Raw genomic sequence first — 27,738 nt, 5'->3', positions numbered from 1 at the left:
AAGAGCCCACTCTCGGAGGCAAGACAGATTCATTCCAACTTCCACCTTTGTGCTGGCTGGAAGCTTTGGATTCATAGGGACAAGAGACTGAAGCTGGCAGGGGCAAAAGACTAGTGGCAAGAGCTCTTGGAACCAAGGAGAGGGATAGGCCTCTAAGAAAGCTAACCAGGCTATTTTGAAGGAGACAATAAAGGATCTGGACTTTAACAACTAGTTGCATTTGAGGTGATTAGTACTCTAAACTGAAACTAAGGCTGCTTCCATAAGCCACCCCACCCCCCAAGAAACTTGCTCGCAGAGAACGATTATATTTTAGAGAACATTACAATATATAATGCTTTAAGGAATTTTTCTATTCCTAGAAGTAATAAGATCAAATAGGGAGCTGTTAAAACAATTAGATGAGAAGAGATAAAGGCCTAAACGTTTACTATTGTGACTGTGGGAATGGGTATTGGAGGACTAATTATAAAGATTCTGAAGATAAGATCAACTGAGACTGGGAGCACACTAAGTACCATCATGTAGGAAAAGGTGCTAGAACTGAATCTTGAAGGAAAATGGAGATTACAAGAGATGAAGGTGAGGTGAAAAAAATTCCACAGGGTGGTGACAGGCAGGGCAAAATCAGGCAAACAGGAAAGGAAACACTCTAGGTGAGGAACAAGAAGATTAATATGGTAAGACTATGTGGTCTGACAAGGTAGGTTGGGACTAGGTTATAAAGGCTGTCAGAAGTGGGATGTGATTCCAGGTTTAGGACCTCTTTATCCATTATGTTACCCTGGCTCTCCACTTGATCTATGGAGATATTCTAGTCTCTGTGATTCTATGAAAAAGCCTCATAAGCTTTTTTCTTCCTTTAATTTTTGTAGTTCTAGCAGTTACATATTTAATCTTTAATAATAATCATCTCTAGATGTTTCCTATCTCTACTCCCTGCCTTGGTATATTCTTAAGGATTTAATATTCTTGTCAGATATCAAAGCAACACTGCTTCTGCTGTTCTGGAAACTATTACCAACATTCAACCAAAAGAAAGTGGAGGAGGAGCAGGTGAAACTCGGGAAGCTATAGTTTACAGACTAGCTGAAGATATGCTCAGCAAATTACCTCCTGATTATATACCCCATGAGGTAAGATGTGATATTCTTTAATTCTGTATTTCTCTGATGCAAATGTGTGTCTCTTACTTTCATGCCAAGATATTTATCTGTATGTCTTTTGTTTCCAGAACCAACATGTTTCAGTTCAATGCAATGCAACATTTATTAAACACCAATTATGTGTAAGACATTAACAATACAGAAATGAAATCATGCAGCCCTTTCCCTAATGAGTGAGGAAGTAATATAACAGGTGGACCCAAAAATATGATTAAAAAGTTTGATAAAAAGTATTAAGAATGTATTAAGAACAAAGAGTAAAAAGGTAAAATATTGAAAGTAATTTAGATGGGAAGGCAGACATGCTAATAATATATTGTTACCATACCATATCTATTCATCTAACTGAATTTTTGGGAATTATACACGAAAAAACATTAAACTGTCCATATCCTTTGAATCGGTGATCTCACTAACTTGGCATTTATCCAAAGAAAGCTAAAGACAGAAATATGAGTTCATTGTATGCCAAAATATTCATATCAGCAAACTTTATGATAACAAAGAAAGGAAACAAAAGAGTGCTTGTAGAATAGGGAATAGATTTTAAAAAAACTATGGTAGATAATTGTGTTGAAATATTATCACTCAGTAAGAAATTATGACTACAAGGAATTAAGAGAAATAAGATCTGTATAAATTGATACAGAGCAAAATAAATAGAAAAACAGAATATATAATGATTACCAAAAGAAAGTCTTAATTCTGAATAATTGAAAATTATTGAAAATGAGGGGACTAAAGAATCAATCACGGAATGTAATTCCCTCCTACTATGATAGAATATAATTGTTTTTCTGTGTCACCAAGGAAGATTCAATCTGGAGAAGGGATGATTCCCAGAAATGATTGTCATTATATATCTATATATATGTATGAAGTAGGAATGTAAAAGAAAATGTAGAAGAGACTTAATTTTACTTGAGAGAAGTCATTGTCAAGGAAGACGTTATGGAAGAGATAGTTTCTGAGTTGTTATTTCAAGGAAGGGAGATAATTTTAACATAAAGAAAAACAAGACTTGAAAAGGATAATTTCAAGCAAAAGGAATATGAACAAAGGTGGAGATGGGAAAAGGCAGGGACAGAGTGTGGCCCAGTTGGTCTGGAAAATCCTATGCAAGGGACTTACAATAGTCTCAGCTATTTTTTTTTCTTTTTTTTTTTTTTTTTTTAGCTATTAAAGGTTAAAGGTTAAAAAGCTTTGAAAACTTAAAGCTGCTTTATGACTTTGGAGACTTTAAAAAAGAGAGAGAGAGAGTAGGAGATAAAGACTGACAGGCAGGTTGGAACCATTTTGGTAAGAGTTTTGAATGTCCAGTTCAGAGATTTAAATTTTATTTGATAAGCAATGTAGAATCTCTGAAGGTTTGGAAATAAAGGAGTGGTGTGGTTATGGCAGTATTACTAGGAGGATTATTCCTGGATTGGGGAGGGGGAAAAAGAACTTAAAATAACTTTCTGTGCCCTATTCCCACCTACCTTCAAATATTTTCCTATTTTCTTTTTGTGCTTCCTTTCCCTCCTCATTTTTTACTCTTCTATCTCACATACATACTGTCAAACTATTATTACCTCAGCCTAGCTTAACTAGAATCAATCGATACTCATTTATTAAGTTGTTACTATATGTCAGGCACTGTGCTAGACCATGGAGATAAAAATTAAAAGAATGAAACAATCTTTGCTCTAATGAAACCTGCATTCTAATGGCAAAGCAAGGGAGAAAGCAAGTTGGTTAAATAAATTTACACTGAACCATGCATGATGATCATTTTAGTTCTCTTCTCTGTGAAGGTAGAGGCAGGCCACTGTTGACAGATGCCCCTGCCCCAGAATTTATTCTGCCCTCCATCATTATTGAAAGTGGGGAGGGTAGGGGCTGTGCCCTTGTAGAGGGCTGGAACTCTGAAAAGGTATACTTAAGACTCAGTATAGTTGATGAGATAGTAATTCTCTAGCTATTGATTTTTTCACTCTATTCAAATACATAATACCTAAGGTAATACAGTGATGTAATGGCTCTCCTAACAAGTTGGCACATGCTCAAGTGTGGTCAGGGCATGCTCTGTGTGAGGTAGTGATGTAATCGTATTGGAGTATTTAAAGGAATCACAGACACAGAGGACTCTCTCATTCATGTGACACAGAGAGCCACAGCTCTCTCAGCAACACCTCTAAGCTATCAAGCTTAGAGACTCCAGACTCCATCTCGGACCAGCCACGTGGCAACTCTCCAGCCTCCTTCACTTGTCCACTTAAAGACCAAGGACTTGGGCTGATCCCAGGGCCCTCTAGAGAGCTAGCTCAGACATTACGAGTCTGACCTCTTCCAGAGACTGAGATATGTCCTTTCACCTGTTATTTGTAGCAGTTGTACTTACATCGTTAGCCTTTTTTTTTCTACCAACAGCCCAAGTGGGTTGGGACTACTGCCACTGAAGAGAAAGGGCATTAATACCATCAACAATAAATCCTGCTGTCTTAAGTAGAACTCCTCTCTGGAGAGGGACAGAGGATAGAAATATGCTTCCAGGGGACAAAAACCTCCTTCACTATACATCTTTCTGGTAACCATTTTCAATTTCATTTTAATTAACATTTGAACTTCCAGGTAATACAAGCCATTCTCTAGTATGATACAAAAGGACAAAAAAGTGAAGTGACTACTCTAGTTTCAAACTGCCCAGGATTAGTTAGCTGTTTCTCCAAATGAGCCCTCTATTTCATGCCATTTTTATTCTGAAGAGATGGAAACTCAGTCATTTCCCCCTGTACCTTAACTTCTGGGTTTATTGATGGCATACTGACCATTAATGACATATTGACCCACACAAAAAGGAGACATCTGCTTCTATCTCACTACTATCATTGATTCTGGGTTATGAAGATATCCATGTAATCATCTGAACCATATCCAGACTCTGGACCAACTTTGAGGTTCATATTAGAGGTAGAGAGATTTAGGATCTACAAGGTTTAATGTTGAAGTCTAAGAAGGAATCTGGAGCCTTTTATAAAGTTACAAATCTGAAATGAGCAATTCCAGATAACTTTAAATACACCAATTATGAGTAAGCAAGGATAAGCGTGAAGCTTGATAGAAGTCTGGATTGCTGAATTCATCACCTTATCAGCTTCTCCAACAAGCTTCCCTTCCTTTGTTTTGATAACTGTTTAATAATTGTTTTCCTACCCCATAGCTGTTCCCCTAATTTCTGTGGTTCTGAGTTACCATATACTGAGGCAAAAACCTCTTCTCCACTCCCACCCCTTATCTCTCCCTATATTCTTATTCTTCTTCAGCTCAAACAAACTCTTTTGTAGTCTCTTTCCTCCTTTTTCTCCTCTTCTATTGAGGCTTCTCAGACACCATTCTTCCATTAACAAATTCTTTCATCTCATATTGTTTCTATCTTCTGAAAGTCACAGAAGCCCAACTTTTTCCAGATAAGATGGCATCCTTAGCCAGTGTCTCCAGAACTCATTGATCCTTCTTTTATGACTCCCTATACATTGGATCAGGAACAGGAGCCAGTATACTCCTTGTCTCCTGCCTGCCACTTTCATACCCTTTCTCTGTCACCAAACTCTTCCTTTGAGATTCACTTCATCTGAGTCAACAAGTCAAGTCATCAGGAACTTAGGTGTTTGCTATTTGCCAGGTACTGTTGCAAATGCTAGGAATAGGTTTAGAAGAAGGGAATGCCTACCATTAAGGTAAACTTGCATTCTTATGTGTAATGTCCAGACTAGGTCTCTGGAGGACCTCGGGATCAGCCAGAGTCCTTGGTCTTAGTGGAGGAGTGAAGAAGGCAGGAGGGCCACCTGACTGATCAGAGATGGAGTCTGGAATCTGGAATCTTCTCTTGTGTCTGTGGCTAAGAGCTGTGGCTGAGAGAGTCCTCTGTGTCCCTCCCTCAGCCCTTAAATACTTCAGTACGATTACATCACTACACCATACTGAGAATGTGCCAGTTGTAGAGCATTACATCACATTAAGTATCACACTAAGTATGTACTTAGCCAGAGAATCATTATCTCATCAATCATATTGAGTCTTAAGTATACCTTTTCAGAGTTCCAGCCATTTATACTGATGGGGGAAGACTATTTAAAGGAAGCTAGAAAATGGAATGGGACATAAGGGGGAAATGAACATACCTGGTATAGGAGCATTGTTGAAAAAGTGAGAATTAGGAGTGCAGCCCAGACAGGAACGCAAGCATTACTGGCAAAGAATTCTCCCAGCAAAAAGGAAGGAAGGGAGAGACCATAAGGGCCCAGGATAATTTCCAGTAAAATCCAGGCATGGAGTGATCTTTCTTCCAGATTGAAAGTGGTTTTTGGAGCATTATAGAGAAAATAAAGTCTAGATGAAGAGTCAGGAGTGCCCCCCAGAAAGGACCTTGGCCAGATTCTAATTGCTATCATCAGCTGGTCTTTTAAGTCATTCTCCTTTCTCTAGCTTCAGTTCATCTGCCTTTCTACCCCAATCTCAATCTTCATCAGAATTCATGTTGAAATCCTGTGGTACACTTTGACCTGCAAGTTTATCAAACTCCTTAACTCCTGTGATCTATATCTCTATTCAACCTTAGCTGCTGAGGGGTTAGTCATATCAGATATGTTCTCAATACTTGTAATATTTCTATCATTTTGAACCCTAAAATCCTCCTCTCTGATCATAGTCTCTTGTTTTTCCATCCATTCCTCTGCCTCATGCCTCCTAAACCCTTTCATCATCTTTCCTGTGGACTTTAGTTCCTTCATGACCTCCTGTTCTTCCAGTCCATCATGTCTACACTGGTTTTGTTTCCTTCATAAATTTAATTCTATGGATATCTAATTCAGCTATATATTGAAAAGGAAGAAGCAACATAAAGGCATAAAGAAATGTTGCCATGTTGTGCTCTTTGTTTGAAGGTAAAAAGAGATCCATAATGGCATTGCTATGGCATTGTAGAAGGAGTAGACAGCAGTATTTGGAGTAACAGGAATATTTGGGCACCAGTTATGGAGGCAGGGGCATTCTGGAATCAGATGATAACTCCAGTGACAACTATGTGCAGCAGCCACTGAAGGTGGCTAACAGGCCTCTAGGAGGGGAAGCAGCATGAAGCAGTAGAAAGAGCATTGGCTATGGAGTCAGAACACTTGGATTCACATCCCATTTCTTACATTTACTCTCTATCTGACCTTGGACAGATCATTTAGTGTCTCTTAGTCTTGATTTCCCTATCTATAAAAAGAAAAATAGAAGCTTCTTAGATAGATGCCTCTAAATTCTCTCTAAATTTATTATCTTGTGATTCCCCTGGAATTCTACAAATGGTATGAATTTTCTGGGGATGGTGACTAGCCTTGATGGTGGATTTGAGGATATAAAAAATGATAGCAGGAAGTTTGGCTATAACTATTTTCTAGTACATTTATTAAGAGGTGCTATGAGTCTACATCCTTTTTCTAATATTCTATTTATGTGTTTATTGTTAGCCTGTTGTTTAGAGGAATAGATTGAATTTATCACTAGGGAAGAATTAAAATGAAATAAATGCTGATATTTCCCAGAAAGACTCTGAGTGGAGGGGAACCAAATAGAAGACAGGATGGTGTATTAGATAGAGAACTAGACTTGAAGTCAGACTTACTTCTCATCCTGTTTTAGGCACTGATTCTGTTATCTTGAATTCTCTCTACCTCAGTTTTGTCATCTGTAAAGTGAGGATAATAACAGTGCCTACCTCACAGAATTATGTTGAGTATCAAATGAGATAACATACTTTGTAAACCTTAAAGTATTAAATAAACATGAGATATATTGTTAAGTAGCTGAGCAATCCAGAAGATGGAATCTGGATCTATCTGTATAGACATTTTAGTGATGTACAATAGTTACAGCAATAACTGTTTTGTTTTTCTCTTTGTATTCTCAGCACTTAGCATGGGGTCTTGCAAAGATAATTAATAAATGTTTGTTAAACTTAATTAAATTTAGAGAAGAATTGATTAATGTTTTGCTTCCTCCTTTCCTCCAACTACTGTGGAGAACCCAGGATGGCCTTTAGACAGTATATTCAGATTCATTTTGTTTATGACAGACTAAGGAACCAATCCCATTACCAAAGCTGCATGTGACTCAGAATCTTGACCTGACTTAAAAGTTCTTAACCATAATGTTCTTTTCTTGTTGAGTAAATAGTTCTGAGTTTTGATCAGAACACACACACACACACACACACACACACACACATATATATATATATATATATATATATATATATATATATATATATAGAGAGAGACAGAGAGAGAGAGAGAGAGAGAGAGAGAGAGCATTGTTGTGAGTTCTGGGTGTCTCATTAAGATTATCCCTTACAAACTGGTACACATCCAATGGAAGGTATCTAGGGTTGTGGGGGAACTAGACACCATGGCACCCAAGGATTATTTGAAGGAATTGGGATGATGAGAAGAGAGGATCTAGTAGTTGTAAGATAGCCTCTTGAAGTATTTGGAGAATTAAAATGTGAAAGATGGAACAGATTTGTGTGTTTAATCATATATATATATATATATATATATATATATATATATATATATATGATTAAACACGCAAATCTATATATAGCATCTGACAGTTACAAATGCTGTCACCAGCCCTTTTTGTAGTGGCAAGAAACTGGAAATTGAATGGATGATCATCAAATGGAGAATGGCTGAATAAATTATGGTATATGAATGTTATGGAATATTATTGTTCTGTAAGAAATGACCAACATGATGATTTCAGAGTGGCCTGGAGAGACTTACATGAACTGATCCTAAGTGAAATGAACAGAACCTGAAGATCATTATACACAGCAATTAACAAGTCCATCAATTCTGATGGACGTGGCTCTCTTTAACGATGAGATGAGTCAAATCAATTTCAATTGTTCAATGATGAAGAGAGCATCTACACCCAAAAGAGAGGACTGTGGGAGTGGAGTATGGACCACAACATAGCATTCTCACTCTTTCTGTTGTTATTTGCTTGCGTTTTGTTTTTTTCCTCAGGTTTTTTTTTTCCTTCTTTCTTCGATTTTTCTTGTTCAGCAACATAACTGTATAAATATGTATATATAGATATTGGATTTAACAGATATTTTAACATGTATTAGACTACCTGCCATCTAGGGGAGAGAGTTGGGGCAAGGAGGGAAAAATTTGGAACAGAAAGTTTTACAAAGGTCAACGAAGAAAAATTACCCATGCATATGTTTTGTAAATAACAAGCTTTAATAAAATTTTTAAAAAGAAAAAAGAAAAAAATGCTATCATAAACATCTTTGATCTTCACAACTTGGTCAGGGAGGAGTCCATTTTGCTGATGAGGTAATAGGTTGGAAGAAATATGATATCCTCATGTCAAACTTAATGTTACTACAAAATTGTCTCTCAGGAAAAAAAATGTGACCAATGACCTGAAGTTCCTGGGAGGTAAATTTTTGTTCATTTAAAAAATATTTATTTTATTCTGAACTTAATAAATAAAACAATCATTTCCATAATAAAGCAGAATAGAAAAACAGAGAATTACACCTGAAATTAAAGAACATTATGAACAACCCCCTTCAAATATACAACAAAGTTATCATGTAACTTTTTTTTCCCCCTCTCTCCATCCCAAACTTTGAAATACCTACCGTTAGACATTGAGTATGTATGTGTGTGTGTGTGAAAATACACATACACATACACGCACATTATATACATTGTATATATATATATATGTGTGTGTGTGTGTACACATAAATATATACAAAACAAATAATATGTATATACATATGCATATTTCAGTTCTTTTTATGGATGCAAACAGCATCTTTGTTCGTAAGATCTTTGCAGTTAATTTGGGTATTTATAATAATCAGAATGATTTAGTTGCACAAAGTTCTTCTTAAAATAATATAGCTGTTACTATATACAATTTTCTCTTAGTTCTATTCATTTCATTCTTCATTATTTTATGGTCTCTCCATGCTTTTTTAAAATCATTGACCTCATCATTGAATAGCAAGTAATATTCCATCATGAATATATATAACCACAATTTGTTTAGCCATTCCCCAATTGATAGGCATTCCTACAATTTTCAGTTCTTTGTCACCACAAAGAGAACTGCTGTAAATATTTTAGAATATCTAAATTCTTTTCCTTTTTTCATTTTGGGAAATAGACCTAAAAGTGGTATTGCTGGGTCAAAGGAAATAGACACTTCCATATATTCTCAATATCTATAACCCCTTTAATTCTACTAGTCTTCTCAGCTTGTGAAGCAGGAGTAGGCCTCGCACTATTAGTAAAAATCTCAGCAACCCACGGTAATGATTATATCCAAAACCTAAACCTACTACAATGCTAAAAATTCTTACATCAACCTTCATGCTTATTCCCCTAACATGATACTCCAAAAAATCCTGAGTGTGAATCAATACTACCACACACAGTTTTATTATTAGCATCTGAAGTCTAACTCTATTCTATCACAATTCTGACTTAGGCTATAATTATAATAACTCTTTGGTTTATTTACTTTAGAGTTTAATTACTCTTTGGTCATATTTCCAAATCTGTCTCCAAAATGTCAACTCACTGATCCACCAAAAATGAATTACGTTTCCAGTTTTTCCACGTCCCCTCTAATATTATTCATTTTCCCATCATTTTAGCCAATGATATCTCAAAATTGTTTTAATTTGCATTTCTCTAATCAATAATGATTTATGACTATAAATTGTTTTGATTTCTTCATTAGAAAACTGTCTGTTCTTTTTACATTCAAAGGCTTCATTTCTAAATTGTAGAGAATTGACTCAAATTTATAAGAATTCAAGCCATTCTCCAATTGATAAATGGTCAAAGGATATAAATAATTTTCAGATGATGAAATTGAAACTATTTCCACTCATATGAAACTGTTCCAAATCACTATTGATCAGAGAAATGCAAATTAAGACAACTCTGAGATACCACTACACATCTCTCAGATTGGCTAAGATGACAGGAAAAGATAATGATGAATGTTGGAGAGGATGTGGGAAAATTGGGACACTGATATTGTTGGTGGAACTGTGAATGAATCTAACCATTCTGGAGAGCAGTTTGGAACTATACTCAAAAAGTTATCAAACTGTGCATACCCTTTGACCCAGCAGTGTTTCTACTGGGCTTGTTTCCCAAAGAGATCTTAAAGGAGAAAGGGACCTACATGTGCAAAAATGTTTGTGGCAGCCCTTTTTGTAGTGGCTAGAAATTGGAAACTGAGTGCATGCTCATCAATTGGAGAATGGCTAAATAAATTATGGTATATGAATGTTATGGAATATTACTGTTTTGTAAGAAATGACCAACAGGATGATTTCAGAGAAGCCTGAAGAGATCTACATGAATTGATGCTAAGTGAAATAAGCAGAACCAAGAGATCATGATACATGGCAACAAAAAGATTATATGATGATCAATTCTGATAGACATGGCTCTCTTCAACAATGAGATGTTCAAACCAGTTCCAATTTTTCAGTGATGAAGAGAGCCATCTTCAGATGAAGATTGTGGGAACTGAGTGTGGACCACAATATAGCATTTTCACTCTTTTGGTTGTTTGCTTACATTTTGTTTTCTTTCTCAGTTTTTTTTTCCTTCTTGATCCTATTTTTCTTGTGCATCAATATAAATGTATAACTATGTATACATATATTGGATTTAACATATATTTTAACATGTATTGGACTACCTGCCATCTAGTGAGGGGGTGAAGAGAAGTAGGAGAAAATTTGGATCAGAAGATTTTGCAAGAGTCAGTATTGAAAACAACCCATGAAAATATGTTTTGTAAATAAAAAGCTTTAAGGAACCAAAAAACCTGCCTATTCATATCCTTTGACAAATTTTTCAACTGGTGAATAACTTAAAGATTTGACAAAGTTCTTTATATATTTGAGATATGAGACCTTTGTCTGAGAAACGGCTTATACATTTTTTTATTTATAATTAAATATATTTTTCTGCTTTCCTTCTATCTATGCTGCATTTATTTCATTTGTACAAAATGTTTTTAATTTAATGTCATCAAAATTATCCATATTTCATAGCATTGTATCTCTTGTTGGTTCATAAATTGTTCATCTGTCATAAATCTAGTAGGTAATATGTTCCATATTCTTTAAATTTGCTTGTAATATCTTCCTTTATATGTTGGTCATGAATCCATTTTGACCTCAGCTTAGTAAATAGTGTAAGATATTAGTCTTTGCCTAATTTGTGTCAGACTGTTTTCCAGTTTTCTTAACAATTTTTACCAAATGATGAATACTTATCCCCAAAACTTAAGTCTTTATACTTGTCAAGCTCTAAGTTGATAGATTCATTTGATGCTATAGATTTTGTGTCTATTCTTTTCCACTGATCTACCTTTCTATTTCTTAGCCAATATTAGATAGTTTTAATAATTATTGTCTCATAATATAGTTTAAGATCTGTTACATTTTTTTCCACTAATTTGTTTGATATTCTTGAACTTTAGTTCTTCCAAATGAATTTTATTATTTTTTCTAGCTCAGTAAAATAATTTTCTTGTAATTTAATTGGAATGGCAATGGATATATAGATTGATTTTGATAAAGTATCATTTTTATTAAATTGGCCCTGCCTTCCCATGGACATTTAAATAAATGTATTTAATTAATTTATTTATTTAAATCTGATTTTATTTGTATACTATTATTTCTCATGATTTTAGTCATATAAATCCTGGGTTTATTTGGTAGGTATTTCCCAGGTATTATACTGTCTATAGAGTTATTTTAAATGAGGTATTTCTAACTGTCTCTTCCTGAAGGGTACTATTGTTAATATATAGGAATGCTGATAATTTATTTGGTTTTACTTTCATTTGTGTTTTTAATTGAGTATTTAGGATTTTCCAAGTATATATATGCAAAGAGAGATAGTTTTATTTTTCATTTTCTGTCCAGATTCCTTCTTTTCATTCTCTTATTGCTATTGCTAGAATTTTCAATACAATATTGAATAATATAGGTCTCAAAGGGCATCCTTACTTCACACCTGATCTGATAAGGAAGGCTTCTAGCTTATCCCCATTACAAATAATATTTGCTGATGGTTTTAGGCAAATGCTTATCAATTTAAGGAAAAGTGCATTTATACCTGTACTTTTGAGTTTTAAAAATATAAATATGCTGTACTTTATTGGGTTTTCTACATCTATTGAAAAAAATATGATTTTTTAAAACTTTTATTATTGATGTTAGCAATTATGTTAATAATTTTCCTTATGTTAAACCATTTCTGTATTCCTGGTATGAATTCCACTTGGTTATAATGTATAATCTTTATAACATATGTTGTAATCTTATAGCTGGTATTTTATTTAGAATTTTTGCATCCATATTCATTAATGAAATTGGCCTATTTTCTTTGTTTTTATTCTTTCTGGTTTAGGCATTATTATCACATTTGTCTCATAAAAGAAATTTAGTGGGACTCCTTCTTTCACTATTATTCCAAATAATTGGAATATAGCAAATATTTTTAAAATGTACATTTAACAAATAAAATACAATACAATAAATAAGCAAAACACAATAATTAAAACTAAATCACAAGATAGACAATTACTACCTAATATTGTCAAAAATTTCCTTGCTGAAACAACTAAAAATGGAATAGAATGAGTTAAACTCAGGAAACTAAGGATTCATCAAATACAAATTCATGAAAATTTTTTTTCTAAATGATTTGCAACTGGTATATAATAGGCTAAAGATAAGTGTGTCCAAGTTGTTGGGTAAATGGCACAAATACCTTAAACAGGAAATTTATGATAGGGTTGGACTTGCAAGCAAATTAACTCTAAGGGAATGTGTGTGTAAACAGATTAATTCCAAGGGAATGTGTATGTGTGTGTGTGTGTGTATGTATATGTGTGTGTGTGTGTGTGTGTGTGTTTTAGTTGTATTGTTTGTATCTTGTCATTCATGTGCAATTATGTTAAACATATTTCCAACTATATCAGATTGCTTCCTGTCTTAGAAAAGGGGGGAGGGAAGGGAAAGAGGGACAAAAATTTAAAACTCAAAATCTTCTTAAAAATGAATGTTGAAAATTATCTTTACCTATAATTGGAAAAAAAAATGCAGTTTACAAAAAAAAAGTCTCCCTCCAGACTTTTGTTAGCTTTGTTCCTCTAAAATTTTATTGAGGCATTATTTTAAAGTTATTTAGAGGGGAATATTGAAAATATTCTTCTGAAGTGAAGTGAGTAGAACCAAAAGAACATTGTACCATAGAAACAAGATTTTGTGATTTTTCAACAATGAAGTGATTCAGACTAATTCCAATAAATTTGTGATGGAGAGAGCTATCTGCATCTAGAAAGAGGACCATGGTGACTGAATGTGGATCACAACAGAGTATTTTTATCTTTTGCTGTTGCTGTTGTTTGCTTTTTTCTTTTTCAATTTTTTCTTTTTGATCTGATTTTTCTTATGCAGCATGATAAATGTGGAAATAAATATGTTTAGAAGAATTGCACATGTTTAACCTATAGTAGATTATTTGCTGTCTAGGAGAGGAGCATAGAGGGAAGGGAAGAAGGAAAATTTGGAACACAAGGTTTTGCAAGAGTGAATCCTGAAAATTATTTTTGCATGTATTTTGAAAATAATTTATTTTTAAAAATAGAAAATATTCAGTTAGATTGCCTCATAACTGCCATCTTAGTTCCATTCCCATCCAGAATCAGAATAGAACTATTCTTAACTTTTATATCCTATTACCCAATTCCTACCCAATAAACTCAAAAATCTTTAATTTTCCCAGCTGGAACAACTAAAAATGAAACAGAGTGAGTTTAAACTCATTATATGGAAATATAAATTGATGAAAAAATCTAAATGATTTGCAACTGGTAGTGGGTTGAAGATAAATGAGTCCAAAGTGTTGAGTAAATGTCTCAAATACTAGGTCATAAAAGTTAAGATTCTGACCAGAATCATAGGCTTAAGGACAAGATTATTTTCTGTAGTTTTAGCAGAGCCATATATGTGAAATGGTTAATAATAGTATTTAGCACTTATATATTATAAAATGTATTAAGTACTTTACAAATGTTATCTTACTATCTTTCTCCTTTTAACATCACTGGGAGGTAGGTGCAATACTTCCTATTTTCAAAATGAGGAAACTGAGTATGACATAAGACAAAAAAGTGTCTTATCCACAGTCACATAGTTAATATGTGTCTGAGGTTGAATTTTAATTCAGATATTCCAGATTCTAAGACCATCATTCTTTCTATTTCTTTACCTAACTGCCTCCTAACCCTAGTTAAGAGGACTATTTTATTTGACTGGTTTTAATGATTTGTTCTGTTTTCCACAAGATATGTAGTTCAGACTATTCAGTCTCAATAAGATTTCTAGTTAAAATTTTATCAGTGCTGATTTTTGAGTTTTTTGAGGGGAGAGTTTTGTGTTTCTCTTCCTTCTCACTCACCTACTATTTTTAGGAACCTAGCTACGGTTAACTCAGACAAGTCTAGCACTGAGTGGGAAGCTTGGGCCCATAGGTTGTTAGACTTAAAAAGAACATTTATTCATTTATGTATTCATAAATTCTCTCTAAAAACATTAAGCTCCTAAATTGTACAGAGTACTGTGAAAAGTAGTAGAAGAAATACAAAGGTTAGATAACATAGACTCTACTCTCATGGACTTTAATCTAGTAAATGGTTGACAATAACATCAGAAAAATGCAAAATAATTCATGTTGTATGCCTTAAAAAGGTGCAGAGTAGAGTTGCATGTCATATCTCATGCTATCACATTTAGAAGCATTTGGTTGTGGGACAAGAAAGAAAAGGCTTTTAGCATTGCTGTGAAGAGGACACTTGCATCTTCCTTGCTTCAAGGCCACCAATAGGCAGCATATTGAAGCAGAAAGAACAGAGCTATGTGTTAGAAAAGGGGAGGTGTTGATCTCTTTTTGGCAGAGCAGTGCAGCTCTTCTTAGATGTGAAATAGTTGAGTATACTAGAGAAAGAAGAGTATACAGTCAAGAAGACCAAGATTCAAGTCTTGCCTCTGACACATACTAATTGTTTGAATCTGTATAGAGTCATTTGCCTCTTAGCTCTCTAAGCAGTTCTCTAGTACCACAAGTTTCCATCAGTTGTATTGGTAGAGGGAATATCTTTTCCAAGGTCGAAAGCAATGAAATTACAGGTTCAAATCTCCACCCACTCCCCCAGAAAATGCAGCCTCAGATACTTAGTCCCTGAGTGGCTTTCCTTCTGTGTTGGTGTTTGTATTCATCTGTGTAGTGTCATTTCTTATATACCAGATTGTATTGCAATTTGCTCTGGACAGCATTGGAAGGCTGGAAAGGATGAATTGGAAGAGAAAAAGTAGAGGGGCAGCTAGCTAGATGTCACTGTGGAGAGAATAAGAAATTAGGAGAACCAGACTTCATATCTGGCTTCAGACACTTAGTTAACATTTAACCTTGTTTGCCATGCCCCCCCGCCAAAAAAAAAAAAAAAAAGTAGAGGGACTAGTATTTGTTAGGAGGTTCTTACATTCTACACAAGGAAGGACCTATATGAGGGCTCTGACACAGGAAATAAAAAGGAAAAGAAGCATAGTGGTCATTTATAGAATATTTTTGTGTGTCAGGCACTATGTGAAGTGTTTTTTACAAATATTAGTTCATTTGTTTTCACATCTCCAAGGAAAGCAAACAGAGGCTAGATGGCTTTTCCAAAGACCCAAAGCTAGTAAATCTCTTGAAACTGCATTTGAACTCAAGTCTTTATGACTTCAGATCCAGCATTCTATCCACTGCACTCACAGCTGTCTTGAAAATTATAGTTTGAATAAAATCAACAGTATTTCACAAATAATGAGTTTGGAAGAGAAAAGAGATGAAGATAAAAAGGAGAATCACTAACAGAAATAGGAGTGTCAACATGAGGAACACATTTGAGATAAAAAGATGCCCTATTTTGGACATAATCAGTTTGAGGTATCAAGCTAACAAGTCTATGAAAATATCATGTCAGGATTCAGACATTCTGTGTTGGAGATGAGAAGAAAAGACAGGTGATAGCAGCTATCCAAAGAGATTCATTAAAACTTGGCTTTATTTCATATGTGAAGACATTGAGTCAAAATGGCTTTCCCTTTCCTCTGTGTTCCACAACTCATTCCAAACCAATGAAAGAGGAACTATATTCACTATAATTGAGGCTTTAAATCCGTGTGATTCCTAAATCATTGTTTTAGGAACACTGGACTGAACCGTTTTTCAGGATTTTTTTAATAACAAAATTATTTCCATAATTAAGCAGCAGAAGACTTATCTGGTAAATGTGAGGACATGGTGCCAAGTCAGGGTTTTTATTTAAAAAAAACTTTGTGCTGGATATATTCAGCACCACAGTCATAATAGATATTATTTATTAAATCTTTTCAATATTTGTATTTTAATGCTTATGTGCCCAGAGGTTTTTTTTAATTAAAGCCTTCAAAATTCAAAATCAATCTCCCAAAAGGAACAAATAACAGGTACTTGATTTTTTCCCCTCAAAGTCAATTTTTAAGCTGCATTCTATTAAGAATTGCTCTGTGTCACTCATTCTATAAAGATTTTATACTTTTCACTTTTCTGTGAAATTTCTAACAATAACTCTTATTAGGATTGTGAAAATAAGCAATCAGAGTTGCATTCTTGGGAATATTACATGGAAAAAATCTGATATTTAACAATTCAGTTACCATTTGAAAGGAAAAGTTCAATTTTTCATTTTCTCAAAATACTTTCCAATGAATGGTTGAGTGCAATTGGTAGGAAAACGAATTCAAATATCTGCCTTCTAACAAGAGAATAGAAAATTAATTATGTTTGGTTCCATAACAGACATTGTGAAGATTTTGGCACATGGAGAAATTTTAAATAATAAAGTCAACTTCATAGAATTGTATGCTCTCTATTTTAGGTGAAAGCTCGCCTAATAAAGATGGGACATCTTAATTCTATGAACATATTCCTTAGACAGGAAATTGACAGGATGCAAAGAGTCATCACAAGACTAAGACTAAGCCTGAGTGATTTAAAATTAGCCATTGAAGGGACCATCATCATGAGTGAGGTAAGTCCCTAAAAGTCCCAAAGAGTCATTTTCATTTTGTTAATTCATTTAATTCATTTTTTTTACTCATGACTTAATAGAATTTGAGAGATGCTCTTGATAACATGTATGATGCCCGTATCCCTGCATTATGGAAAAGAATATCCTGGGATTCTTCAACACTTGGGTTCTGGTTTACTGAACTTCTGGAAAGGAATTCTCAATTTGCTGTTTGGATATTTGAAGGAAGGCCAAACGTATTTTGGATGACTGGCTTCTTTAATCCCCAAGGTAAGTGCTCACAAGGAATACATGTATCTAAAAATGTTTGTAACTTTCTAACAAGTATTTTATGTAGCATTGTTGGTTTAAAAAAAAAGTAGTTGTATATACATATGTGAACATTCATCAAAATATCAAAGTGTATAGAAATATGCATTTATCCAGGTTTTGTTACCATCTTCAGAAAGCCAAGGCATTTGATCTGCAAGAACAGGAAGGCAGTATCTGCCACCATTAATCTTGGAAATAAGGAGCTCCTCTCTCTTTCTTAGGCTGTCTTTAGGCATATTTTTACAGTACTTGAAGGTTTACAAAGCACTTTACAAATATTGTCATTTAATTTTCACACCACCACCAGAAGTCGGACATTATTTTTGTCTTTACTTTTAGAGAGATGAGGAAATTGAGGCAACTAGAGGTTGCCAAAGTTCACACAGTTAGTATCTGAGACTTGATTGAACTCAGGTCATCCTGAATCTAGGTCCAGCACTCCATCCACCGCTCCTCTTAGCTGCCTGTCAGGGAGAGAAGTCCCTCTGCAGAATGTTTACACTGGCCCATATAGACTTAAAGAAGAGAGAACAAAAGGATTCATTTGTTGGCAAAACAGAGCAGCATGGTCCGGCTCCAGGAGTGTGGGATTTGTCAATTTCTCTTGATTCCTTCCACTGAATCAGTCACATCATTCTTCCCTCTCCTAACTTTGACTTTGAATAACTTTGAACATTTCCCTATTCCTGATAACTGCCCAATTGCTAAGCTTAAAAACACTCAGCCAATCTAGTAGCCTTGTGTAGTGTCAGGACTAGCTTTCTGGAGGATCTCTAGACGGGCCTTGATCTTAGGTGGAGAAGTGAGGAAGGCAGAAGAACCACCACAAGCCTGGTCAAGGATGGAGTCTGGAGTCTGTTCATTTCAAGTCCTCTCAGCCCTTAAACACCTTAGTACAGTTACATCACTACAGCACACTGAGCATATGCCAACTGTAGAACCATTATATCACCATATCATACTAAATATATGCCAACTAGAGTGATTATATCATTACATCAACTAAGTGTATGTGAGCTAGAGATCTAGTATCTCATCAATCACATTGAGTAAACACCCTGCTGTAAGTATCCTTGCTTCAAGTAAATTTTTCCTGGACTTCCCCACTATCTGCAGTCCTATACAGCCTTGGAATTAATTTATGAAAATTTGATCCCAAATTACGCACTCCTCTCTGTCACTGTTCCTTCCTTCCTTAGAAGGGGGATATATAGGCAAAGAGATAAAACCAGTGAGGATAACAGTAAATTTTTAATCATCAAATTCCCACCTAAAATTCACAAAAGCTCCTGATTCTTCATACGTATTGTAGTCATACTCTTGCGCATGTCTAATTTTTCTGTTTCTCATCTACTAAAATTCCTCTATTTTCAATAAAAGGTGAAAGAAATTGATCCATATTTGGATCAATATCAATATCAAGGAATAAGTCCACAATGGAGTAATAAAAATGCTTACTTCAAAAAAGATTCAGTTTTAAGTGATAATTGATAGATAGATGGCTAATAGATAGATAGATAGATAATCAAGAGACAAATTACCAATTAAAATTACTCCAAAAACCTGACTGATTAGACAAAAATCCATGTGGCAAATGTTATACAATCAATGAGTGTGGCAGAGTCTTTTCCTTTTTTTATCAGTTCCTTTACTAAAGAGGTCTCTCATTCTATTCACTTAACAAACATTTGTTGAATGCTTCCTATATACCAGGAACACTGTGAAGGCAATTAAATCCAGAAAACATTTTAGCTTTCAGGTTTTACTACATTGACTATTTTCTATTCTTCAATTTGCCTATTTGCCTATTTCTCATAAACTTCCAAAAAATGAGATAGACTGACTTACTAAAAGTTCAGAATTTTATAGTTCCATTCATAACAATAATTTAAAATATTGTGTAATAAATTCAGTTTAATAAATTTTCAATATTGCCTGAACAAAAAGTTAATATGCCAAACATCATAATTTCATAAGGAAGGTGAATTTCACATAATAAAATTAAATTTTCCTAAATTTACAAGATTTGTACAAGCTATTTCAAATAAATGTTACTTATTTTCTTCAAAACTTCCTCTTTCTTTTAAAAAATAGCAAAAAACTTTTTTATTCTGGACTTAAAAATTTTCAGAAATTCCTACATTTGAGACATTTCTACTACTAGATGACATGTTCACACTTTGGGACAGCTAACCACCAGTTGATAATATTTGTGCTATGTAGACTCATATAATCCCAACCTGAGTAGTCCTGAATAATGGGATGCCAGGTGATTTCAAATAATTTGTTCTTTAACTATTAAAAATCAATATTAATCTACCAAAATAACAAAGCACTCATTTAAAATTATATTGTATTAATTAGTAAAATAAAATAAAATTTAAAGAGTTAGAGTAATACAAATTCAACTTAATAGCCATACCAGATGTTATGCTCGATCCTACAGATACAAAAGCAAAAGGAAAATAGTTCCTGTCTTCAAGTAGCATTTCCTTCCACCAAACTGAAAGAAATAAAATGTACATAGACTATTAAATATAAAATCTTTACAAAAATTATTTTGTTAGGATCAACAAACATTTATTCATGTATGTCAGGTAAGCAATTAGGTGGCACGGTGGATAGAGTACTGGGTCTGAAGTCAGGAAGAATCAAATCCAAACTGGATTTCAGACACTTACTGGCTTTGTGACTCTGGGCAAGTCACTTAAAACTGTTTGCCTCAGTTTCCTGATGTGTAAAAGGAGCTGAAGAAGGAAATGGGAAAATTCAAGTATGAAGTCATAAAGAGTCACACATAACTGAACAGCAGCAGTAGCAATGTTCCAGCTAATGTGCTAAATTTTAGAGAAACAAGAAGAGGAAAAAGATAGTCCCTGCCCTCAAGGAGGATACTCTAATGGGGAGATAACACACAAGCAATAAATATAAAGCAAACTTTATACCGGATAAATAGGAAATAATTAACAGAGAGGGGAGAGGGAAGGCTTTCAGTGAAAGATGGGGTTATGGGATTATAGTTAGGATGGCAGTAGCAACAGGGCAGGGATGGGAGTAAGGAACCAGGATTGACTCGCAATGAGACATAACAGGAGCTGAACTAGGAAGTAGGGATTCTAAGAGATCAATTGTATATTGATGGTATGTATATGCATTTGTCTGGAATGTAAAACATGTGAAAGAGAGAAGGTGTCAATATAGTGATCAATGATACAATGGAGCCAGACTGTGAAAGGTTCCTCCCAAGGCCAAACCAAGAAGTTTGTACTTTATCCTAGAGACAAGGAGAAGCCATTGGGGTTGATTGAGCATGGTCTCTTCCAGAAAGTCAGTTTAATAACTATGTGAAGGATGGATTGAAGAATAGGGGCAGGTGATCAGTCCAAGGATGAGAGCTCTAACTAGGGTGGTGGCTGTGTGAGGAGAAAGAAAAGAATACAAGACAAAAAAGATTATGGCAAAAGACAAGACTTTATAATTGATTTAAAGTGAAGGAAAGGGAAAAATGGAGGAAAATCCCAAAATTGCCAACTTGAATGATTAGAAGGACAGTTGATATTCTTGTCAAAATAGGAAAGAGGAGGGGAAGGAGAAAGATTGAGGAGAGGGGGTGTTATAAACAGTTTCTCATTTGCCTAGAGCCATTAATGATATTAATCCCTTCTATGCTTCTCTTGCTTTCAAGAGAAGCCTTGATTCTTCAAAAAGACCCCTAATCAAATATAAACTTTCTGGAGCTTGGAGCTTCTATCCTACAGCCAATCTGGAAAAGAAATTTTGTCTCTTAATTGCTTTCTGCTAATACCTGAAATGGCCTTAGGGCTACTCTTCAATGATTCCTATTTGCTCTCTGCTTTTTTTTTCCCCCTCTCCATATAAAATGGAAAATGTAACCTATGGCAAAAAGCCAGGAAAGAAAAAGATTCAATCATTCCTGTGCAAACATGTAGGGAGTGTGACATGATAATGCTATGATAAGATTTTTCTAATCAAATTGGAACTCCAAGGGAAGTGTGATGGGTAAAAAGGGTCTTGACCTGAGTGTCAGGAGAAATTTGTTTTTGTTCTGTTCTTGGGAGAGCACAAACTGGACTGAACTTTGGGTTCTATGTTTTCTTGAACATGTGTCTCAATCTGTCAGTGCTTCAGTCTCTTCCTCTGCATAAAACTAGACATTTGTTTATTTTCCTTTAAATTTTAAAGCCTAAGTCATATGGTCTCAGGGCTGATGGTGCCACTGACTCGTTGTATAGTTTTAAACAAATCACTTACCTTGGAATCATAGAATCTAAGAACTGGGAGGGAATCTTAGAGACTGCCCATTCCCATCTCTCCTCATGTTATAAATAAGCTCAGGAAGGTAGTAAAAGCAATACTGAATATGGAGTCATAGGAGCCGAGTTCAGATCCCAGTTCTGCTAAGACGTATATGAACTCAGACAAGTCACCACATCTCATTTTCCTCCTTTTCCTACACTAGATCATTGAGTATTAGAGCTAGATTCTTCCAGATATATGATCCTATTACTATGGTAAATTAAGGGCAGAACTGCAACCAGAACCCTCATCTACTAATTCATAGCCAAAGCCACAAGCAGAGGATGGGGGCAAGGACAAATCCCTTCTTGAGCACTTGGGGTCAGCTTGGTGATAGGTCCATTTTATAAATATTTTATCCATGCCATAATCCTGTGATTTAGGTGTATTATTATTCCCATTTTACAATTGAGAATACTGAGGCAGAAGTTAAATGACTTGCCTAGGATCATATGGCTGGTAAGGTCTGTGGCCAGATTTATATTTAGATCTGATTCCAGACCAAATGCTATGCTTCCAGCTACCTCAGAGCTGGCCAGAGAAGTCTGGTTTTGCTAGGTTGTAGATTGTGAAAAGGTTATGAAGTAAAATGAAACTAGAGATAGGGATGAGGGCCAAATTGTTAAGGATCTTAGGAACTAAAATCTCCTAAATTAGAGGAATGGATGAAAGTACAAAAGTTTATATTTTATCCCAGCGGCAATAGGAAGCCATTGGAGTTTATTAAATAGGCAGGAAGTGACATGCTTAAGTTCTATTCTTATAAAAAAATCATTGGCAGTTGTTCAAAAGAAACACTGAGATCAAGTAGGAGGCTAGTGAAATAATCTTGACAGAAAAATAATGATGTCCTAAACTAAGATAGTGAATGAGCAAGATATTGTGTATGTAGAAAAGCCCACATTTGGAAACTGATTGGATTTGTGGAAAAAAGAAGAGTAAGGAGACAAGAATAATATGAAAGTTATGAACTTGGGTTCCTGGAACAATGGTGGGTATTGCCCTTGAGATGTAGGGAAGTTCGGAAGAGGGATGGTTGTGGAGTAATGTGGAAATGAGTTCTTTTATGTTGTTTATTTATCCTTCATTCTGGAAGAGGACACAAAGTAGGGAAGAAGAACAGAGAAGTCACAGCGAGAAGTGTTGGAATCTTTACAAACTGTTAAACCATTGGAGTTGATAGAGACAATAATTATCTAATTTGGCATGGTTCAATATGATTGATTTGATATTAGAAAGAGATATTTTGGGCCAGAACTTGAAACAAGGTACTAAGTACAATTGATGAAAACAATGCTTGTGTTCACACCTTTAGAGAGCTCATAAGTATCTAAGTACTCAATGGAGTTCACATGTTTGGAAGAGTTCAGGATTTAGAAAGAGATATCCAAATTCACACCTCCCTTAGGGCCAGAGAGCACTCTGGAAGATAACCCAGAATCCCTCTCTCTCCAGAAGGCAGAGTTAACCTTTGGGAGATCATATATATATATACAGGAAGCTCTTAGAGCTTGGGGGAGTTTCTTGGAAGAGTTTTCTGGGGAACATCGACTGGGGTCGGAGACAGAGCACTCTGGGAGATACAGAAGCCTACTCACCTCAGTTGGAGATTGAGAAGCCACAAGTCGGAGTTGAGCTGGAGGCAATAAAGGACAAAGCTGCAAGATCTCTTGGAACCAAGCAGAGAGATAGGCCTCTGAGCTAACTGGGCTATATTGAAGAAAACAATAAAAGATCTGAACTTTTGTCACCTGGCAGTGTTTTGGAAAAGAAACACCAACAAGAAGGAACTCTTTTTTTGAGCAAAGTATGAGGCAATGTGTTGAGAACAGAAAGAGAAAGTAGTTTGGGAGACATGAAAAAAAATAAGAGCAGGTTTGGATTTGCTAATGTGGGGGGACTGTGATAAAAAATCAAAGTTACAGGCAAATTTCTGATTTGCATCCATGAACGGAATTTCCATACCAAGATTACCTAACCTACATTGATCAGATCACAACCTTGTAATAAAACAAGAGAAAAACAAGACAGCTTTAAATACAATTGTACAATGATTCCTTTATAAACACTTGTAAATATCAAGAGATATTTCCCTTTCCTATATGAAAATATTTTCCTGTTTATGTCCATTTTACTTGATCATCTTCCTACATACAATATGCTATCAGAAATAGGCTGTGTGTATCATTTTCCTTGTTCAGTGATTTTGATGCTACAAGGGAAGATACCATGATTGAGTAATGAAAGAGATTACACAATCTGAATGGTTGCTTATGTGAATAATTTGCTGCCTGCTTAATGTCTGAAACTGCCATTTCTGTGCCTTACAATATTTCTCCTGTTTATGTCCATTTTACTTGATCATCTTCCTACATACAATATGCTATCAGAAATAGGCTGTGTGTATCATTTTCCTTGTTCAGTGATTTTGATGCTACAAGGGAAGATACCATGATTGAGTAATGAAAGAGATTACACAATCTGAATGGTTGCTTATGTGAATAATTTGCTGCCTGCTTAATGTCTGAAACTGCCATTTCTGTGCCTTACTATTGTTTTGTTGCATATTTTGTGGTATGTAGCATTTGGACTTCTAAATGATAGCCCTGGATCAACCACAGCATAGTTAACTAGATATTTTCCACTACTTTCACAGTCAATTGTGTAGCAATTGACCAGATGAACTGAAGGGAACTCTGATTTGATTGTTACTGTGGTAACAATCTTTATACCTGTCTACATCTATGATTCTGAGTTTATGTTTTATAGATAAACCTTTTCAGTTTAAGGATTCCACATCTAATGGCTAGGTGCAGCAAATTTGCTTGTTCTGGAAATCCTTAGCCATCGGGACCTATACTTTGCTGTTTAAAAGGAAACTCTAAGATTGATTTTGTTCACCTTGCCCCAAAGTGCTGTCCATACAAAACTGAAAGGGGGTGGAAAAGAGAAAAAAAAAAGGGGGGGGAAAGAGAGTAAGGGGAAGAGGAGAGAAAGAGAAAGGGAAGAAAGAGAAAAGAAGGAAAGAAAAGAGAAAAGGTATAGGAAAAGAGAGGAGAAGAGAGAAGGAGAAAGAAGAGAAAGAGAGACAGGAATGAAAGAAAAGGGCAAACAGGAATGAAAGAAAAGGGCAGACAGGATAGATACAGAGGAGAGACGGAGAGGGACAAAGAGACAGAGGGAGAGAGGAAAAAGAACATGAATGTGTGCTTGTTTTATTTCAGCCAGAAGCTGAGTTATAATGAGCAGTGTTTCATTGCTGACCTTCAACATCTCATTTTTGATGGCCATGTTTTGCCTTTTGATGTGAAATATGGCTCATGAGTACTGATAATGAAACGAGCCAGAAGTAGAGTGTGATATCTTTAGTGGGTTCAGGTCTCGTACATCTCTGTTGGAATGGACCATACAGTAACATTCCTTTGTAAACATTTATTCTGATCTAGAGATTTGGTCCATTTTGGAGCCCACCAATACTAAGTTTTTTGCTCCCTTTGCCAGCTTATCAGTGCCATAGTAGGCTTCAGTTACCACTTTTAGCTCAGTCTTTCTTACAAGTCAAGAGTGTGAGTAAAGTAGGGTGTTGGCTCAGATAAGATAATAGTCTCTTTCTTTAGAATACTTATTAATTTGCTTTTTTATTTTTAAACTAAATATTTTGCATATGAGTACTTTTTCAGGCCTCTCTCATAATCAAACAACAATTCTGGAATGATTGTTTTAAAATATTCAGAGTTTCCAAAGCTATGGTAGAGCTACCAAAAGACTAGTGAAAAGTTAGGATCGTAAGGGACTTTGAGAATACATGTAGGCTAGTTGTTTTGTATCAAGTGAGAATAATAAAATAGAAGATTATAGACATTAAAGCTGCAACCCAACATTATAGTGGTCCTAACCATAATTCTCTAACATATAAGTATGATGTACCAAGAGTGTTCACTTAGACTTACTTTGGAATAATTGTGAAAATTCTGTATCTAAGTAACGTCATTAGCTCCAAAACATCCAATTGTCATCTCTCTGAAGATGTTTCTAAGCTCCAATCCTCACAGCTCTACCTGGTATTCTAATTAATATGCCCAAAGGCTCATCATGTGTTCAGTATAAGCAAAGTAGAATTCTTATCCTCTTAAAGCACAGATCCTACCTTTTTATACTCCTTCTCATGAAGCTTAGGTGACTCCCTATTATTTCTAGAATAAAATGCAAACTCCTCAGCTTTACATTTCAAGTCCTTCATAATTTGACTCTAATATCCCTGCCAGTTTTATTTTACATTATCACTCTTTACACACTAAATATTTTGGCCAAACTGGCTTCCTTAAGACTTCAAACTACGAGGTCAGTTTCCTGTCTGTCTTTACAGAGGCTGCCTTGTATGCCTGGAATATGGTGTTTGACTGACTGCCAAACTGGAGGCCTACAGAACCTTTGTGCCAACCTCATTGTTGTGTGCCAACACCATGCCAGGAAACTGAATCACTTCCATCTGAATTGTCTTAGGAAGATTCTGAGGATACCAGGATAAGATACCAGACACTGAGGTCTTACTCAAATTAGACTGTCAAACATTCAGGCTGTACTGCAGAGAGTGCAGCTCTATTGGGCTGGACATAGCGTGCCCTCATCAGAAAAAGTGCTTTGTCCTATGAGAAAAGCAAGATTGAAATAGCTCAAAAAAAAAAAAAAAAAAAAAAAAAAACATGAGATGTGCTTATTTAGAGAATTCGCCTCAGATGTTCACCTGGGCTATTTGTGCCCAATTTAACGCAGAGCTTTCTGAGTTCAAATTGGTCTGAATAACCACAGTCAGATACCCTGTTAACTTCACTCTTAACATAGTGATGTCATTTTGGTCCTCTTCAAGAATGAAACACAACAATCAATCTGTGTCTGGAATATACCCCCTCCTCACCTTCACCTCTTGGAATTCCTGACTCTTTTAAGACTCAATTCTTATACTATGTCTACAGGAAGCCTGTTCTGACCCTCCTACAAATTAGTATTTTCTGCCTCTTCAAATTATTGTTTACATACATATTCCCCTGCCCTCTTTAGAACATAAATTTTTTGTGGGCAGGAACTAATTTTCATTCTGTCTTTACCCCAGTATCTAGCTTATATAGTACATGATACATGCATGTAGTAGATGCTTACTAAATGCCTGTTGGATTGGTTTGTGATGACTGTTGTGACTCTTGTAGCTTCAAAACAGTCCTGACTCTGGATCAGTAAGGATCAGTCTGGCTGTCTGGGGACAAAAAGAAAAAGAAATCTACTTTGCTTCAAAAGGAATTTTACTACCTTTATCAGCTCTTTTCTTTTTGAGTTCCAGTTTTGTTTTATGGTCATTTCAGCTGTTAAAAGAAGTTCCTTTGTTCCGATGCTGGAGGATGGGAGAGAGTATGCTGTTATAAACCTATGGGAGTGGGAATCAGGGAGACAAGCTTCCTGTGCCTATCCCAAAAAGTTATCAAGAGTAAAACTGAAGAGATAAATATATCTAGCCATCCAGTAATTAGTTCTTTCTATAATGATTTGAATGAAGAAGGTGCTAATATTTGGTAAAGAAACTTTACCTATCCTTAGTCCATGAATAACACCATCCACCTTCTTTCAAATTTTCTTTTCCTAATCCTCCAATAATTTTTATGCCTTCCATCTGGTGATTGTCTCTGCATATAAGCTGTTTGTACATAATCTTGTTTGTATGTTGTCTCTTCCTGTGAAC

At 35.2% G+C, this 27,738-nt stretch overlaps 1 protein-coding gene across 10 annotated transcripts in view; it reads left to right on the top strand.

Annotated features, from left to right (window-relative positions):
• DNAH8 (dynein axonemal heavy chain 8) overlaps positions 1-27,738 on the top strand; it is a 356,347-nt gene that overhangs the window by 319,258 nt on the left and 9,351 nt on the right. For all 10 annotated transcript variants that reach the window (XM_031964914.1, XM_031964911.1, XM_031964913.1 and 7 more), the window contains 3 exons: positions 980-1,136; positions 17,226-17,378; positions 17,459-17,648. In XM_031964914.1, the coding sequence (XP_031820774.1) occupies positions 980-1,136; positions 17,226-17,378; positions 17,459-17,648 (500 nt within the window). The remainder of the gene's footprint in view (positions 1-979; positions 1,137-17,225; positions 17,379-17,458; positions 17,649-27,738) is intronic.

Source organism: Sarcophilus harrisii, chromosome 4, assembly GCF_902635505.1.
Source record: "Sarcophilus harrisii chromosome 4, mSarHar1.11, whole genome shotgun sequence".
In the NCBI taxonomy this organism is placed as follows: Eukaryota; Metazoa; Chordata; class Mammalia; order Dasyuromorphia; family Dasyuridae; genus Sarcophilus; species Sarcophilus harrisii.
The sequence above is the reverse complement of the archived record's forward strand: the minus strand, read 5'-3'. Positions and strand labels throughout refer to the sequence as shown.